Genomic DNA, 17,092 nt, shown 5'->3' with positions numbered 1-17,092 from the left:
GCTCCAAGCTCACGACTCTGGCTTGAGGAAGAGGCTAGAATCAGTCGGTATCGATTGGCAACTGCGGCACCCTGTAACGCAGGAGGTGCGGAAGCGTTGATGGATCCAGGCGGCGCACATCTGGGGCCCTTTCATTCTCTCAAAACTCCCATGTTTACTGGTCACATTCGAGACAGCGAGTCAGCTACTTGCCTCACTTTGTCATGACCACTCGCACCTGACCCGCCTTGCTCGATTATGCCACATGAGTCTCGCAGCTAAGCTTGCAAACAGCAGTTTTGCCTGTTAATTGTCGAGACGGTTAGTCCGGAGCGATTTAATTAGCGGTCGTGTATAACAGGAGTCTAGTATTTCTTTCGCCAACATCTCTATGTTCATCTAGCGGCTCATCAGGGAACGCTTATACTTACCGGCTGGGGACCCCATCCTCCAATCATGTTCCCTGGAAGATCGTTTGAATGCACTGCAAATGTTCCTGTTTCCTCAGACAGCCCTCGCCGAAAGCTGGGTTAAACTTCTATATTATGTCTGCCTTTGACGCGCTCCCAGTGTCTAGTGGTGTTTGCGCCAGTCTGCAATATTCCGTGAACAGTGTCCGTGAACAGTGGACAGGATCCCCTCCGCCACGCTTACCTATTACAAATCGTCCAAGAAAGCCTCGACCTCCCTGCGTGCGATCCCGTCTTCCGCCCAAGCTGCCTGTAGCTTCTTTCTTACAGCTTGCAGATTGACACGTTTCCTGGCGCCGTCGTCCCCAAATGCGTGATCGAGGACGTTGTGAATCTCGGCCTTGACAGCTTCAACTGTCCCGGTGGGTGTTTTACCGTTGCGGAGGATCTGCCCCAAGCCAGTGCCACAACGGACCTCGAAGAGCTCGTAGGCGACGTCGAGGTCCTCGGACAGGTGGATGGCGTTCACAGGCTGGTCCGCATAGACAGGCCACACTATACTGTGTCGGATGTTAGCCGTCTAAATCTGACCACGACAGAGAGGAGCTACAGACTTCGGAACTCCGGCGAGAATGGTTTCAAGCGTGCTGTTGTGTCCACCGTGCGACAAGTACCAGCCCGTTGCCTAGCAAACTGTTAAGCACTCGAGAAAGGCCAGACAGGAGACATTGCGTACGGGATGATCAAGCAGGTACTGCTGGGGCACCCAATCGGTTATCATAGCATCGCCATACTGAGCTACCTTCTCCTGCACCTCGGGAGGAGGCGTCTTCGCGAAGACAGCGCTTGTGCTGAGGATCTGCGATGTACATTACTAATTTCAGCAGAGCGCCGCCTTTTAAGGATAGAAGTGGGGACGCACAAAGGGAATATGCCTCTCCATAAGCACATCAAACACAGCCCACAGTTTCTCTGGTTCCGTCGGCCAGAACATCGAGCCGAAGGAAATCTACCGTGCATATTCGTCAGGATCTCCGTCCTTGGCTGGGCGATACCCTACGGTGACGTACGTAGATGACAGACTTCTCGCCATGCGAGGCGAGTTCCTGGTCCAAGAACGTCTTTATCTGGTACGAGCGCGGGTCGCCCAATGGCTCTTCCTTCTGTTGAGGGACCAAGGGGCCAGCGTAGTAACATTTGCGGCCTGTCTCTGCGAACCAAGATCGCAGAGATTCAGTCGCCGTGGGACAGTATTCTGCAGCATCGAAAGTAATGAAGCCGTCGGTGCGCTTCATTTGCCTGATGACCCTGCTGAATACCCACGAGCCAGGATACTACCGAATATATGACGTACCCGCCGACCTTGATGAGGATGTTTCCGATAAACTCCCGCGGAGAACGTGTCTGATATGATGATATCATTGATTTTGGTGCCGAGGCGGTGCACATTGGAAGGGGGACATACTGCTTGAGGATTGTACTCCCAATCGTGCATGGTCGGGGCACAAGGGGTCCGGACTACCCTACCGGTGAAGTTGCTGAAACGCTGCAGGTTCTCCAAAGTCAGAGCAGCCGTACACAACCACTTGAAGGATCGTCACCTCATATGCCACATCATTGAAGGACATGCCCCTGCTGGCGGCTTCGGCTTCGCATGCTGGCACAAGATCTTCGGCGAAATAGTAGTGGAAGCTCTTCGTGGCCGCAGGATACCATGTGTATACCTTGACGGTGTTCGAGCTGAGCGTCTTGACGATCTCGAACGCACGAACAACAAACATCTTGTTCATCACGTTCAGTCTGCAGTATGGGGTTGGCAAAGAGAGCATTTGGACGTACGTCCAGAATGGCCACAGTTGGACGGACTGGGTGTGGGTCAAATGTGGTCCCCGTATTTGCACACGTAAGCGATTTGTCGTCAATTATATTGCGATAAGCAGTTTCAAAAGCATCCTCAGCGCTGCTCGTGTCGTGCACACCCTCCACCTGCGGCAGGGCGATTAACCTGTGCGACCGAAGATGAGCAGGCTCGTTGATACCATATTCAAAACGACCCAGTACTCGCCTGATGCGGGAAAGCATATGTTCTTCTCCTCGCAAGAAGTCACGAGCTATCTCTCCCTTGACGCGATCATAGAAGCCGCTAACAACAAAGAACGTGACGATGAAGGTAGGTCTGAGCCGGACTATACGTGCGACGAGAGTGCACATTGTGCGGGAATGTCCTAGATTGTGTCGCAGTAAGATGAGCTCGATTGCCTTCGATATATACAACGTTGAGAGGCGTACCCCACATCTGCATGGGAAAGACGACGACATGCTTGCTGGCGCGGATTGTCATTGTACTCTTTGAGCTGGCTGTATGAACGAAGGGGTTGGGAGAATACAGACTTCCTTGAACTCATGTCGCCGAGGGTCCACTTTATGTACTATTCGCAGAACCGTCATTTCGTGCCCGGGCCGTCAGGGTTCGGCGTACCTCATGCAGCGATAGCGTCTGTAGCTGACGCCAGAGGAAGAGCGCGGTGATAAAGCATTGGAAATTTACATGTGTGAATGCGGCCTCAGCATCAACGTCCAGAAGTGTGGGCGGCGTGATGTGAAACACTAGCAGTCGGATGCTTGTGGACGAAGGCCAACCCCTGGCTAGCAGTCTTCGTTTAACACATCTCTCTCCAGGTCGATAGCATGCTTCAATCTTTTCTAGAGAATACTATGTCTGCACGGCAATGGCTAAGAGTAGGCAAGGATTGAACGTTGGTGACTAGGATTACTCACAGTCACCAAGACACGCTGTATCTGGGCTGGATCGGCTACAGCAGAATAGTACATAATCGGCGGTGTTTACTTCGGTCGAAGTAAGAGCCGCCGACACTGTTCTCCCGCATACAAATGTACGGATGGGAGAAAGTGCGTTACGTTCCGCTTACGGATGCGCGTCGAGAAGATGCGCACCTGGAAGTTCAATCAAACTTCGATGGGTGTAAATCGTGATGATGGCGTGTAGGAAACCAGATTGGTCGGACTTGGAGAGGGCTAACCCGGGAGTACGCCGGAATCTTGCTCTCACGAGCTTTACGTGTACGCTCCGTATCTTGAGTGCCGCACTTACATGTGACACAGGTTTGTTGGCTGACGAGCTTAAGCTGAAGACAAAAAACTAGGACACCTCAGACTTGCCACAGATTACCGAAGACCGGGCAGATACCGGACCGATCAGACTGCCCTTTCAAACTCCGCTGTGGCTGTGGCGATTTGACTGCCACTTGCGAAAGGTGTCTAGAGTTCCATCTCTAGTCTAGTAAGTACTACCCCTCCAACGCAATCAACGTGCTTGCGAAGGGGGAAGCTCTCCTGCCTCGACGTGGGGTCATGATCCTAGAAAGTCCCACAGCCAACAAGTGGCATGCAAACTACGATAACATCGGTCTAGTGTGATTCTTGAGTCTTGGGGTTTGGCTGTATTCGGAGGAGGTCCCAGGGTACGTTCCCGGCCAGGTCCTTTTGCTCATTCTTAACCATCCTTCTTGTCTGTCCCTCCCACTTAGATCACTTCCCTACCTCTCCCTTACCACCGCCGGCCTACTTATAGCTCCAGGCCACATCTTCTCAGTAATGCTTTTCGCATTGCCCGAGCGATGGTCTTCTTGAAGACTGTCATCATGCTCCCCTATTTACAGTCTCTTCGTGCAAATTTTAGGCTTCATCCGTGAATTTTGCTACGCTGTGCGATGATTGACATGTGAATTATTCTGTGTTTGATACCTAGCCCCGATGATGCGAGAAGGCCGGCTGCCAAGTTCTTCCCAACAATCAAGCTCTCCCCAATCGCCGCCAGCCAAGTTCATCTAACACGGTGGAGACGGTCGCGGGGACGTGAGGGTAAGGTTTGAGAACTTGCAGGCGGCGTTTCGATGGGCCTATCGCCTGCGTACTTGGTTGGACGCACAGTCAGGTGAGTGAACATCATACTTCGTGAACCGAACAAGTGAGACACTCAATTCATCTTCGCTACGCGAGCTTCGTCTATCGCACTTCAAGGATTATCAGGACTGTCTAGCCAGTCGGAAAAGTCTAGTATGTAGAGCGACTTGCTGGAGTAAGTGAATAGTCACGTGTTCTCGAAGGTCCGACTCGGATGAGTCCGGCGCTGGCACCAACTTCTCGAGACTGTGATTCGTGCATGAGACCGCAGTTCGTGAAGTATTGCCGTAATCCACTCACGGCGACAAAAATAGGCCAGAAGACCTCTCTGACACTCGACTGTTCCGAGCAATGTGGCGCAGTAGGTACGCCTTGTGCATCTTGTGGGAACGCTTCTAATTCTCAGCAGCACGCATACAAATGCCTCGTCCCAGCGACTACCAATCGTGTCCCGCCTACACTTTTCCGTAACTTCTGCTATCAGCAATCATGTCTTCATCGCAAACCGACATGCTTGTAGCTCAATTTGCCAGCTAGTACGTCCTTTCCTCCCATTCGTCCACGTAAGTATACCGTTACTCAAAGTCGCTTGAATACACAGCCTTAGAGAGAACTATTGTTTTCTCGCCGGTGCAGGTATACAGGACTCGCTCGTCATGAGAATCTCAGGGCCGCGTCGCTGATAAATCGGTGTTACAGTCCTCTTCATATATGACTCAGTGATAATGACCGGAGAGGAGATACGGTGTTTCTGGGGACGAAAAGTGACTGGTGCCTCCGTACTGTTCTGGCTAAACAAGTACATAGCTATGCTCTACTTCGTTTGGATCCTCGCGACCTACCTAGGGCTACCAAATAAGGTGTGCGGCCTATTCTGTAGCCCTCCACCCGTGCTGACTGCTCTTCACTCCGGCAGAGGTAAGAGGAACTCGCAGCAACTGTCTTTTTCGCGAGCCTGGAATTGCCTCAAATTCTGTAGCTGTGATCCTACCTCGAGGGGGGCTGGAGTTGTGGAGATCTCTCTGTATATCGTCCTGGCAGGTAAGCATCTCCCATATTCGGTGCCCAAACGCAGCTCAGCAGCGGCTTACGTCCATGCCATGATGATAGCATTCACCGGCTTACGTGTTCATGCCCTTCGCAGATGTTCCCTGCTATCCCTCGTGACATTCCTTATTTCTGCAGTACCCGCGGGGCTGAACTCTGCAAGTTCTTCTTCATCATGATGTGACATCGTTGCACGAGCTCTCATATGATTGATGATGGATGGTCTGATAGGCTCGATTCTCATTTGGAGTCAACGGCGAGATCACGGCCTTCGGGTGTCTGACCGTGGACAAGACCCCGTTCAACTTCAGGAAAATGTATTGCTCGTTCGCTGCCATAATCATCGTGGAACTGATCTTTGAACGCTTCATATGCAGATGTAGGCTGAATCTCTACGTTTTCATCCGGTCGTCACTCACGAGGTAAGACGACAGTGATCATCGTGTCCCGTTCTTGTCAGATAGCAGCGGACTGCGTTGCTATCGGTGTGACGTGGTTCGCGATGCACCAAGGTTACGGTATTCGCCATATGGCCGGAAGGAAAGGGACACTTTCTAGGGTGCTTCTATTGGACGGTGAGCGTGTGCTTTGTGCCGACATGTCAGGACACTGATGGCCTCTAATGCAGGGATTATTTATTTCCTGTGAGTCGCACACTTTTGATGTGTACCATATCTCAGACGGGCTCTTCCAGCGTACTCGCCATTGTGAGCTCTGTACACATGGCTTTCACACTGCTCTCGGTGAGTCCGCACTCTGTCTCATAATGCTGGCATCAGGACACTGACGCAGTGGGTTATGGTAGCTGGACGCGACGTTGCTACAAGGCTCACTAAGCGATGTGACCTACTTCACAACCCCGTATGTGCACGACTCTGTCACCGATGATAGTCTTTTATTGATACTACACCTCTCCCGGACTGCGGCCGCTTAGACTATTCGCCATCTGCCTCTCCCGCTTCCTCCTGCATCTGCAATCGGCAAACCTCCGGGCGCTCGCTGGTATGGATACTTCGGAGGCGTTGACGGCGTCTCAGAACAGCTCGCTAGTCTTTGAGCGAGTCGTTGGATCAATCGGGGCCATAATTGAGCCAGAAGATTATCTTCCAGCGAAAGGCGACTCGGAAGACAGCAGCTACCGCGCAGACGAATGAAGAGGTATAACGGACATGAAAGAGGAGAGTTGTCCGGATCCCGCACCCTTTGTTAGTGGAACCAATTGGTGACACATATGTACCTGCTGATGCTCCTCCTGATCCATACCCAGTGAAGGATGACGGCGCTGTTTGAACCGCCGGTCTGAGGCCGTGCGCTGATTCCAGTCGCGAATCGCCACAACGGTTGCTGTAGGATCATTTAGAGCTGTCTGTAATGTACACTTGGCCTGTATCGAATTATCTTGTTATGTCGAAACGCACGCAGCGTGTCAACGTCAACACCAAGTAGTACCTGGTTAAAGACAGTCGATTGCAGTACCTCATTGAGCTGCACCTGCTTCGAATCGAGACAAAACATTGCCATACTGTTTTTGTCTTTATACCGCTGTAGAGAAGCAGTGATGTTCAACATAGGCGAGTTACTCATACCGGTTTTCAATTGCTTCCTCCGATCCTGAATTGTAGGTGGTGAAGCACTTGCAAAAAGGTTCAGATGGTTGGAGGTAACGAGGCTAAGTAGTACGAGTAGCCCGGGCCAAAATTCACATGCATCGCAGTGAACGCCCGTAGCGCGGCGTAGCGGTAGCCGGATGGCCAGTGAAACGCCTCGTATAACAAGCTATACCCCGCAGCCTTCCCCACACCTCCATGATTTCCTCAAGGCTCCCCAGGCTACCCCGTCTTGTCTGGTCTGCGTCGCGCGCAATGTCTACAACGCCCTTCAGCACGACGCGGCCGGCAAATTGGAAGGCTCTCGCGCCCCCGCCCCTCCCCGGCCCGACCTTCGCGGCTCAAGCAAACCTGCCCCGCCTCCCCGTCCCTGCACTCTCAGAAACACTCACGAAGCTCAAGGAGACCCTCAAGCCTATCGCGTGGTCTGAGCAGGAGTATGCGGACGCCGTCAAGGCGGTGGATGAGTTTGGGTCAAGCCCGTACGCGCGCGAGCTCCAGGACAGGTTGCAGAAGCGAAGCCAGGAACCAGGGAGAGTACATTGGTTGGAAGAATGGTGGGATGATTTAGCATACATGGGGTACCGCGATTCGGTGAGTAGTACACTGGATTAATACGGTTGCATATGAATCTCAATTCGTATTACAACCTAGGTCGTGGTGAACGTTTCTTATTACTGTACGTGGAACAGTGGGCTCGATAGATAGATTGTTCCGAGCGCGAGCCTCCTTCACCCGCCAGATGGATTCAAGGAGCATCCGTCAAGCCTCCCACAAACGCCGGTGCACCGCGCCGCGTCCCTTGTGCGTGCCGTTATGGCGTTTCGCGAGCAGTTCAAACTTGGTCAGATACCTCCGGAGGCGACGAAGGAGGGTCCCATTTGCATGGACACATGGAGGTACGTTTCGTAACCAAGACTCTGTTGCCCTCAACAATTCAACTTCATAGTACCTGCCCAGGTGGATGTTCGATTGCTGCCGCATCCCCGGAGCAGGGCTCGATTGGGCTGTGAGCCATGCGAAGGAGGGGGACAACGGGCGGTCTGGGCACGTCGTTGTGTTACACCGTGGACGTGTATGGAAGCTTGAACCTTGGCAAGATGGCAAACTCTTGTCTCTCGACGAACTCCAGAGGTATGGATGTCCGCATATTGTCCCGCGCGTACTGGCTGACGCCCTTGGCGCAGGCAAATACAACATATATACGACAACACCAACAAGGAGTACCCCGGCGTCGGCGTACTGACCGCTTCCAATCGCGACGTCTGGGCAAAGGTGAGTCTGCACTGGGCGTTCTTCCTACCTCTCCGATTCATGTCCCCTTCTCGCAGGACTTCCAAACGCTCGCTGCAGATCCTCATAACGCGCACATACTGACCCAGATCCACTCCTCCGCCTTCGTCCTTTCCCTCGACACAGAGTCCGCCTCCTCTTTTGTCGAGCACTCACGCCTCCTCTGGCACGGCGCGGTCGTTCCCCCTCCTCAGCCCGGCATCTCGCATGCACAGCCGCAGCTCGGTCTTCGCAACCGCTGGATGGACAAGCCCTTGCAGTTCGTCGTGCTTGCGGACGGCAAGGCGGGCCTAGTCGGAGAGCACTCCGTCATGGACGGCACGCCCACTGCGACGATGTGCGACCGCGTTTTGGACCTCATCGCAGCGCCCGACTTCGCCACCACCGCCAACTCGTCCGAACAATCTACTCTGCGCGCGAAGCAGCTTCCGGAACCGCTCGACTGGAACGTCAGCCCCGAGATACAGAAAGCGATCGACTCGGCAACCGAAGCCGCGGTGGCGCTCATCTCCTCGCAGACCCTCCAAGTCGTCCGCACGCCCTACGGTAAGGCCGCTGTGAAGGCATTCGGCGTGTCCCCCGATGGCTGGACGCAGCTTATTATCCAGCTCGCGTACGCACGCCTGCTCAAGGCCAAAGGCTGGAAGCGCAACGGGGGCACGTACGAGGCCGCGAGCGTGCGCAAGTTCCTCAAGGGGCGCACAGAGGCGATCCGGGTCGTGAGCGAGCAGAGCGACCGTTGGGTCGCAAGCATGGACGATCCCGCCGCGGATGCGAGGCGGAGAGTGCAGCTGTTCGCAGAAGCGATCAAGACGCACGGGACGTACGCGCGGGCGGCGGGCAACGCGCACGGGGTGGACCGCCACTTGCTCGGGCTGAAGCTGCTGGTGCGTGAGGGCGAGCAGGTGCCAGAGGTGTTCTCGAACCCGGTCGTGAAGCGCTCGTCGTACTGGGTGCTCAGCACATCCGCGATCAACGCGAAGAACTTCGGGCCGTACGGCTGGGGCGAGGTCGTGCCCGACGGGTTTGGCGTTGCGTACACGACCGGGTTCGACGACTTCCTGCAGTTCACGGTCACGAGCCGCACGGAGATGCCGAATGACGAGTTTTGCGAGGAGCTCCAGCGCGCGGCGAGGGACATATATGACCTGTTCGCTAGTCAGAGCGCCACACAGAAGGCGAAGTTGTAATGTGCAAGACTTGTTCGGATGCTTTGGGGTCTTGGGGAATTCTGGACAGTACGTCCGTTATCCGTCATCTGATTCTCAGTCAATACACATGTGTGGATGCAGCTAGCATTAGCAAGTCATAGTACACAAGACATCATTTCGCTTCCAAGCACTTGTCCTGATGTTACAACAAAATGCGTGTGTGTATACGAGTCCTCGCTGTCATGACGGCCGCAGGAGGCCAGTACGGAGGTGCAGCCGGTAATGGATCAGAGTCTTCCTACGCAACTTAGTCAGCGCACACCCTGTAATCTGCTTCGCTCCAGGTTGGCCGGGCAGCAAGATCATAGTGACTCTACTGTTCGGCAATGATTATGCCGATGGTGAATGTCGTTCTTAGATTCGTGTGAATTATCACGAGCCCGCAGTCCAAGACAAACGGGTCTCATTTCTATCCCTCTACTCCGCTCACAACTAAATCTAACGATAGTGTGCTCGAATGGCATTCAACGATAAGACGGTGGACTCTAAGCCCACAACGCCCATTCGCAGAGCAGGTACGGTTTCCTATCTACTATCACGGAAATATTCCTGACCGCGTCTTAGGGGAACTTGAGCAATACTACAACGTCGCCAGCCGCATAGGTATCACCCAATGGGTCATCGTCTCTGCGCGCTATGAGCACCCTTCGCTAAACATCGTCAGCAAACCGGTCTTGTTTACGGCGCTCGGCGAGGTTGTGCGCAGCTTGGCTGCGTTGCACGCGCGCTTGCCGCCGCCCTCTGAGCCTCCTATATGGCAACGCCTGCCCTCCGTCGATCTAACCAAGGTGGTGATATGGCTCGACAGAAATCGCGACGACCTGAAGGCGATCTATGAAGAAATCTGTATCACGCCAATGGAGTTTTCGGAGGACGTGCCCTGGTGGAAGTTATATGTACTCCGCGACGGGACGGTTGTCTTCGCATTCAACCATACCATCGGTGACGGTCAGAGCGGCCTCGCTTTCCACAACGCGCTATTCCACGCGCTAAACAGCCTCAAGGATGAAGACATACCCTCCGAGCACTCGGGCCTTGTCACAGACCTACCCCAAAACCTCCCGCTGACGCCGTCCCTCGAAGAAGCCGCGCCCCGTCAACTCGCCATCCCCTTCTTCATGTTCATCCGCGTCGTATTGGAGACGTACCTCCCTTTTCTCTTTTCCTGGGATAGAAAGTGCGTTTGGAGCGGAAATCCCATCCCAACCGTGATCACGCCCGAAGTCAACGTTCGCATCCTGCGCTACTCTGCTGAAGATGCCACCACGCTCCTCAAGCTCTCGCGCGAACGCCAGGCGACGCTCACCGCTACCCTGCACACCCTCGCATTCGTCGTGCTGTCAAGGCTCATCCGCGCGCTGCCGAACGGAGAGGGAGAGAAGTACCAGAAGATTGTAACCAGCTATCCGATCTCGATGCGCAGGTATACCGGCGCGCCCGAGACCGCGATGTGTGTCCATTTCTCGCACAGTCAGGAGCCGCAGGATCTGCTTCCTGCCAGTGCGGGCACGGACGCGAAATCCTTCCCTTGGAATGCAGCCAAGAGGCACACCGAGTTCCTCAGGGAGGAGCTCCTGCATACCGGCCCGATCATTGGGATGTTGCAGTTCCTCTTCGGTCGTTACGAGGAGTACTTCCGTGGACACCTCGGCAAGAAACGCTCAGCAGGCCTTACCATCTCGAACCTAGGGACATTCAATCCGAAGCGCCCGAAAGGCGTTGAGGGGGCATGGACGATCAGCGACACACTGATTTCACAGGGCGACGCAACCCTCGGCGCAGCACTGAAATTGAACGTTACTGGCTCGCCGGAGGGGGGCCTTGGGATCTTAGTCACGTGGGGAACCAGTGCGGTCGAGAAGAGCTTCGCTGAAGAGTTCGCCCGCGGTTTCGAGGACGGGTTACAAGATCTGATTAGGGGTCAGTAGGCATAGTACCAGTCTTGCAAGACCAAGCTGTCATTCTGGAGGAAGCAACATGGGCTGCCAAATAATTGAGGGGGCGATGCAAGCAGGTATGATTCAGAGTTTCTGCTATCAGGATGCTGGAGGATAGAAGGCATAGTAAGAGCTGATAGAGGAGTAGTAATGGAGAAGAGACTGTCGAACGGAGTCCTGGGCCTAGATGGACTGCTGGAGGCGAATGAAGCGTTCCGCCCTTCTTCGTAGATGAGCATCATGTTGACATCGAACATTCGTAGGAGGCAGTACGCTTCGTCCTCGAACTTTGTGGTCTGCGGTTGATAAGTCCATGACATACAGTACTGAGCAACGGACACGCGAGGTTGAGAAAGGATCGACCTATACAGGCTTCCGTGGAGTCGAAATTGAACTTCTTGTTGACGTTTGTGAACCTGACAATGAGAACAGACCGACCTTACAGTCCCAGTCGGCTCGGCTCGCTCCGATCGTGCGTGTGCAACATTGTCTGACTCTTGCATGTTCTGCATCGAAGACACCATTGATGTGAGGCGCGGACAATACGGAATCTTATGTCCGTTGCTCACCATCGACATCTGAAGTGCGAATGGAAGGAGACGGGTACACACCAAGCATTTCTCAGCCTTCACTCAGGCGTTCGCGGTCCTCTGCATCGATCACGAACACGACAGCATGGCAGTCATCGTTTGCGTACCAAACGTGACTTGATGAGCTTGACTGGCTGACGTTGGGCTGAAGGAGCGACTACAATCGTTGATGTTCCAGCGTCGAGATATTCTGAGAGGGGGGCAAACACATTGGCCTGGTGGTCTAGTAGTATGATTCCTTCTTAGGGCTTCGAGGCATTTGGAGGAGGTCCCGGGTTCAATTCCCGGCCAGGCCCTTTTGCCCATTGTGTTAGAGCCAACAGGGCCAGCTTCAAGATGCAACGCTCGTTCTTGGTCGTCTGTTCCCATGCGCAGCCGTCCAACTCAAATTGTACTTACAGCGCCTTGCATAAGTCCGTGAACGCGCGGATTTTTTTCTCTCCGGCGTCTAAACCACCCGACCTGCCTAAACAGGCCATATCACGGTCACAGGGACTACTCCATGACAGCGCATCACGGCCCCGTTGGTTGACCACACGCGTACCCAGGTAAATCCACAATGTTTTGAAGTATGGATATGCGTGCGGTACTTCCATGTCTGTATTTGAGTGCCCATTGGCCCCCAGGGGATCCTGTACCCTGATCTAAACAGGAGGTACCATAGTAAAGGTGCAGTCGCATATACATGATCATGCTCTCACTACGGGCACCGCCTCAAATCGTTCTTTGTCAAAGGGCTGTAGAACCTCTGAGCAAGTACAACTTTCCCATTGCCGACCCTTCAGCGTCCTTTGGCACGCGTCGGCAAAGGGACAAGTTACGACTGTCCCGAAAACAAACCTCCGTTTCACGCGAAGGGATCCCGAGCGCTGCCCGTCGTGTCTGGGCCTGTGACCATGATGTGGCCTGTTTAGGCAGGTCGGGTAGGGTAGACGCCGGAGAGAAAAAATCCCGCGCGTTCACGGACTTATGCAAGGCGCTGTAGTGTGGTCGACCGTCGAACACGCTGTCTTTCGAACCGCCCATAGATGGAACGGCAAGTACTCTGATGTTGCTGGTATCCTTGTGCACCGCATGTTCCAGTCTCCAAGTCAGACAATGGCGAACAGGCCGCGGCGCGTGGGGTTAGGACGTCTCCCCCGGTGAGTCTCGCCGGCGGCTGCTCGGTCTCTCCATCCTCCTTCCCCGCACCTCATTTTCTCTTCTCAGCTAGCCATTCATAATCATATGCTTATGGGCGCAAAGCTCGGAGGCACCCGAACGTTGATCGTCACGATGCGCTGCCAGCTCGACTGCGAACTGTCGCCGTGTTGACCGACATCACGCTGCTACATACCGATCGCTTTGCGTTGTGCTCGATAGGTCGTGTAGTGATCAGCACTCACACGCCTTGAGATCACCTCGCGTAATGGTGTGCCACGCTCTGTTAGTGTAGCGAGGTTTTCGCCATCAGCGTACGATGAGTACTACATAGTAAGTAGTACACCGTGGGCTAACGCGTTTGCAATAATATGATGGCCCTGCTTCAAGTACGCAGCTCACCCATCCCTCGACTTCGACCCCGCATCCTCCGCCCCGCTATCAAAAGTCAACGTTACCGTCGACAAGCCAGTTCTCCGCTCAACTGTTCGCCTATCCTTCTCGTCTATCCTGGGCAGACCGCTATGGCGGAGCTTCTCTTTAACATCAAGGGCCAGCTGAAGCTGCTTCAGCAGTCCCTACTCCCGCCCAAAGCGACATTCAGCCCAGACCAGATTCCTGACCTGACAGGGAAGGTTACACTCGTCACCGGTGTGTATTCATGGCTCAAAGGCGCGCGCGCGCGTTTGCGGTGGTACTCTGACACGCGCATAGGCGGTAATACCGGGGTCGGCTACGAGATCGTTAAGGAGCTGCTGAGACACAATGCAAAGGTATACTTAGCCGCACGGAGCGAGGAAAAGGCCACCGCCGCCATTGAGCGGCTGAAGAAGGAGACCGGGAAGGAGGCGCATTTTCTGCATCTCGACCTCGGCAATATCGCGTCGGTAAGGAAAGCAGCAGAGGACTTCCTCGCAAAGGAGACTGCACTTCATACGCTCTTCAACAACGCGTGAGTACGTTCCAGATCTCCGGGCTGCCCTCAAGCTGAGGCTCGCGCGCACGCGCAGGGGCGTGATGTGGTCTCCCGTGGAGGACGTCACCGCTGACGGGTACGACCTGCAGTTCGGGACGAACGTCCTCGGGCACTTCCTCCTGACGAAACTTCTCCTGCCCGCGCTGCTCAAGGGCAAGGAGTCCTCCGGCGACGGCCATGCGCGCGTGATCACGACCACCTCCCCCTACGCGTACATCGGGCACATCAACTTCGACACGCTCAAGGACGGCCCCGCGCGCCGGAAACAGAGCACCGAGGTCCTGTACCAGCAGAGTAAGCTTGGGGACATCCTCGTCGCGTTCGAGCTCGCGCGGAGGTACGGGGAGCAGGGGATCGTGAGCGTGACGCTGCACCCGGGCATTCTGAAGACGGACCTGCTGAGGCACACGAACTTCGTGAAGAGGGCGGCGTTGGTGTGTATGCTGTGCCAGTCCTGCGGTGCGACTGCTCACGGGCCAGCGTGTTGTAGGAATCGGTGTACTACCCACCGGCGATGGGTGCGCTTACGCCGCTGTATGCGGGAACTACGCCGGAGGGCTTGAAGCTGAATGGAAAGGTGCGTAAGGGTATGACGTCTATCCTGAGAAGCCATCGTGTTGACAAAGCCTTGCTCAGTACTTGATCCCCTGGGCTCGCGAGGCGGAGGTCTACAACAAGGAGGCGTACGACGAGGATCTTGCTCGCCGGCTGTGGGAGTGGCTAGAGGAGCAAGTAAAGGCGGCTTAGACACCCGCTCTTCGTCTCTGTCGTCCACACTAGGCTTGCCACAAAGCGGTTGGAAGACTTCTCTCATCTCTTCACTGCCGGTATCTCTTTGCGCACAACCCCAACATACGCTTATACATTCCGCATATCGCATCCTCTGATACCCCATGCATTTAATGCCATACAGCGTGCTCTACGTCTCAGTTCCATCATATTTGTGCATGTCGTTGAGTGCGTCGTCGGATCGCTTGGAGCCTCGATTAGGCCGGACGACTACTTCTAGCGAAATTGCCCAAGGTAATGACCACGGTCGACTCTGGCAGATTAGCCAGGCCCTAGTAGGTCACTGTTGTATACCTACTTCATGTCTCCCGGTTGCTCGATGTGCAGCGAGATTGTACTATGCTAGAAACGCCGCAAATGTCTTGGCTAGGTATGTTCAGTTCTGTGCTTGGAGGCCGTTGTACGGGCATTTATGGAGGCCGCTTCCGCACCACGCCGTTCTATACAAACCCCGATGCTTTCGGAGGTGACGTGCAATGCGTCATCGACGAATTGTTGGAGGCGCCAATGTCTCGAAGTGGCGTCCGGGGTCGCGAGCGCCCATCCTCGAACTTGCATTTAGCTGCCGTCACCATGGAGCACAGTCTGTGTACTCTACCAGGATGTCTCAGACAGCGAGCGCATCACAGAAATCTCGTGCAGAGTCCTCTCTACAACATCGTAAACACCAAGCAGCCTCACAATCGCATGGCATCCTAGAGAAACTGCAACATGAAGCGCAGGAGACGGGTTCGCATGCCTGGGCAGCCTTCTCTTCGTTTTCATGGCTATGGCCCATACGCGGGGTGGTGTACTCCATAACCCGTAAGTCGATTCACCCTGGCATCCTGAATGTCGGAAACACTTACGGAGCTGATATCGCAGACCCTCAAATCATCCTTTCAGTCCGCCATGTTATCCTGAAGTCCCTCGTCACCTCCATCGTAATATTCGTCGTACTGGCCTCCTTCACATTCGTCCCGCAGATGGCTATCCTTGCCGTATTCACAGGCCCTCTCTCCCCCATCTTCGCTGTCGTTCTCGTCGGCGCGGAGGCTGTCATCCTAATCTCCCTCTTCGCGCGGGCCCTCTTCCTCGAGCCCGCCCTAACGCGCGTGTTCGACGCAACGCTCGCTTCGCAAGGACAGACGCAGCTCGTGCAGGCGGCGAAGACGCGCGATGCATCTGCGACGGCACGGAATGTGGGAAGCCAGTTGGTGAAGCCCTTGCAGGCCCTGTCCTCAGATGGTCTGATTCGCTACGCCCTATCTCTCCCGCTGAACTTCATCCCTGTCGCGGGCACCGTCCTGTTCCTCCTCTACAACGGACACAGGGCGGGGCCGGGCTGGCACTCGCGCTACTTCGACTTGAAAGGTTTGTCGAAGAGTGAGCGTGCGGCGTTCGTCGAGAGCCGCAGGGCAGCCTATACTGCGTACGTCACCTTTCCGTGTATGCTTGGTCGAGTGCGCAGCTGACTGGGGTCTCGTCGTAGCTTTGGTATGATGACGCTGCTGCTGAACTTTGTGCCTCTTATCGGGTTGCTCTTCAGCTTCACGAACACTGTCGGTGCGGCGCTCTGGGCGGCAGAGCTCGAGGCGAAAGCGAACATTATCGACAGCGAGGTCGGTTCTCGGGGAGAAAAGAAGTTGCAGTAAAGTCAAACCGGGATTTGCACGACTTACAAGAACTTGACGAAATGTACATCAGTACGATTCGGTATAGTGGGTCTTTTGTAACGCATACTCGTGCTCAATTGGTACATATTTCCCGAATGTCGGAACGTCGCTCAATAAGGCGACCGTCTAATTTGTCATTGTTCAGGCAAACAGGTTCCGTGATGTCGACCGAAGGACTCGGAAGGTGTTCTGCAGCTGTCTGCACGCTGTCAGCCCTTGTTATGGCAACTTCGTGGGGAAGCAGGGTCTATTTTCGCCTACCCATAAATACCCCTGCTGCGGAATTAGCATCCACTGTATCTCTGTTCCTTCTATCTTGTGTACCCTGCTGGCAAATCTCAACTCGTTGAAATCATCGCCCACACCAAGGTGTCTGTGATCGATCTGGGCGTCATGCTTTTGAGAGGCCTTTTCGACTTCGACCAATCCCGCCTTCGGGAATACAGATATGGGAGGATTTGGGAAATGCATGCTCAAGAGAATGCAGAAGACTCCCATCAGAAGCCCAGCGAGGTCTGGGCGGTCGCCTGCGAC

At 54.6% G+C, this 17,092-nt stretch overlaps 5 protein-coding genes and 1 non-coding gene across 6 annotated transcripts; 5 read left to right on the top strand and 1 right to left on the bottom strand.

The window, feature by feature from the left end:
* Positions 1-508: 508 nt before the first annotated feature.
* Positions 509-2,615, bottom strand: DICSQDRAFT_89753 (UDP-Glycosyltransferase/glycogen phosphorylase). Its single transcript, XM_007368109.1, has 11 exons — positions 2,451-2,615; positions 2,229-2,375; positions 1,991-2,170; positions 1,855-1,935; positions 1,744-1,793; positions 1,460-1,688; positions 1,312-1,398; positions 1,126-1,248; positions 1,004-1,074; positions 634-949; positions 509-572 (listed from the first exon to the last, which is right to left on the bottom strand). The coding sequence occupies exons 1-10, from the start codon at positions 2,598-2,600 to the stop codon at positions 637-639; spliced, it is 1,431 nt and encodes a 476-aa protein (XP_007368171.1). The 5' UTR covers positions 2,601-2,615; the 3' UTR covers positions 509-572; positions 634-636.
* Positions 2,616-7,168: 4,553 nt separating this feature from the next.
* On the top strand, positions 7,169-9,590 carry DICSQDRAFT_109268 (carnitine acetyl transferase). The gene is made up of 6 exons (XM_007368108.1): positions 7,169-7,561; positions 7,622-7,646; positions 7,710-7,866; positions 7,928-8,101; positions 8,155-8,242; positions 8,299-9,590. The coding sequence occupies exons 1-6, from the start codon at positions 7,223-7,225 to the stop codon at positions 9,448-9,450; spliced, it is 1,935 nt and encodes a 644-aa protein (XP_007368170.1). The 5' UTR covers positions 7,169-7,222; the 3' UTR covers positions 9,451-9,590.
* Positions 9,591-9,928: 338 nt separating this feature from the next.
* DICSQDRAFT_172370 (uncharacterized protein) lies at positions 9,929-11,399 on the top strand (the record flags this gene model as incomplete). The annotated part of the gene is made up of 2 exons (XM_007368107.1): positions 9,929-9,986; positions 10,036-11,399. 2 exons carry the CDS (start codon positions 9,929-9,931, stop codon positions 11,397-11,399), a joined length of 1,422 nt encoding a protein of 473 aa, XP_007368169.1.
* An 811-nt stretch (positions 11,400-12,210) lies between these two features.
* DICSQDRAFT_t143 lies at positions 12,211-12,294 on the top strand. The gene has a single exon. It is a non-coding gene; the product is annotated as a tRNA-Pro (tRNA).
* A 1,368-nt stretch (positions 12,295-13,662) lies between these two features.
* DICSQDRAFT_109267 (NAD(P)-binding protein) lies at positions 13,663-14,861 on the top strand (the record flags this gene model as incomplete). The annotated part of the gene is made up of 5 exons (XM_007368106.1): positions 13,663-13,789; positions 13,853-14,090; positions 14,149-14,548; positions 14,605-14,691; positions 14,751-14,861. The coding sequence occupies 5 exons, from the start codon at positions 13,663-13,665 to the stop codon at positions 14,859-14,861; spliced, it is 963 nt and encodes a 320-aa protein (XP_007368168.1).
* A 644-nt stretch (positions 14,862-15,505) lies between these two features.
* DICSQDRAFT_109262 (uncharacterized protein) lies at positions 15,506-16,648 on the top strand (the record flags this gene model as incomplete). The annotated part of the gene is made up of 3 exons (XM_007368105.1): positions 15,506-15,707; positions 15,768-16,314; positions 16,375-16,648. 3 exons carry the CDS (start codon positions 15,506-15,508, stop codon positions 16,535-16,537), a joined length of 912 nt encoding a protein of 303 aa, XP_007368167.1. The 3' UTR covers positions 16,538-16,648.
* Positions 16,649-17,092: the final 444 nt, after the last annotated feature.

This window comes from Dichomitus squalens (assembly GCF_000275845.1).
Source record: "Dichomitus squalens LYAD-421 SS1 unplaced genomic scaffold DICSQscaffold_32, whole genome shotgun sequence".
Lineage (NCBI taxonomy): Eukaryota > Fungi > Basidiomycota > Agaricomycetes > Polyporales > Polyporaceae > Dichomitus > Dichomitus squalens.
The sequence above is the reverse complement of the archived record's forward strand: the minus strand, read 5'-3'. Positions and strand labels throughout refer to the sequence as shown.

Coding starts and splice junctions, on each gene's coding strand:
- DICSQDRAFT_109268 (XM_007368108.1), top strand. CDS start 7,223: ATGTCTACAACGCCCTTCAGCACGACGCGGCCGGCAAATTGGAAGGCT. Junction 8,102..8,154: donor TCTCTCGACGAACTCCAGAG/GTATGGATGTCC, acceptor CCCTTGGCGCAG/GCAAATACAACATATATACG. Junction 8,243..8,298: donor ATCGCGACGTCTGGGCAAAG/GTGAGTCTGCAC, acceptor CCCTTCTCGCAG/GACTTCCAAACGCTCGCTGC.
- DICSQDRAFT_89753 (XM_007368109.1), bottom strand. CDS start 2,600: ATGTGCACTCTCGTCGCACGTATAGTCCGGCTCAGACCTACCTTCATC. Junction 2,376..2,450: donor TGCTTTCCCGCATCAGGCGA/GTACTGGGTCGT, acceptor GCCCTGCCGCAG/GTGGAGGGTGTGCACGACAC. Junction 1,249..1,311: donor TGGAGAGGCATATTCCCTTT/GTGCGTCCCCAC, acceptor TGTACATCGCAG/ATCCTCAGCACAAGCGCTGT.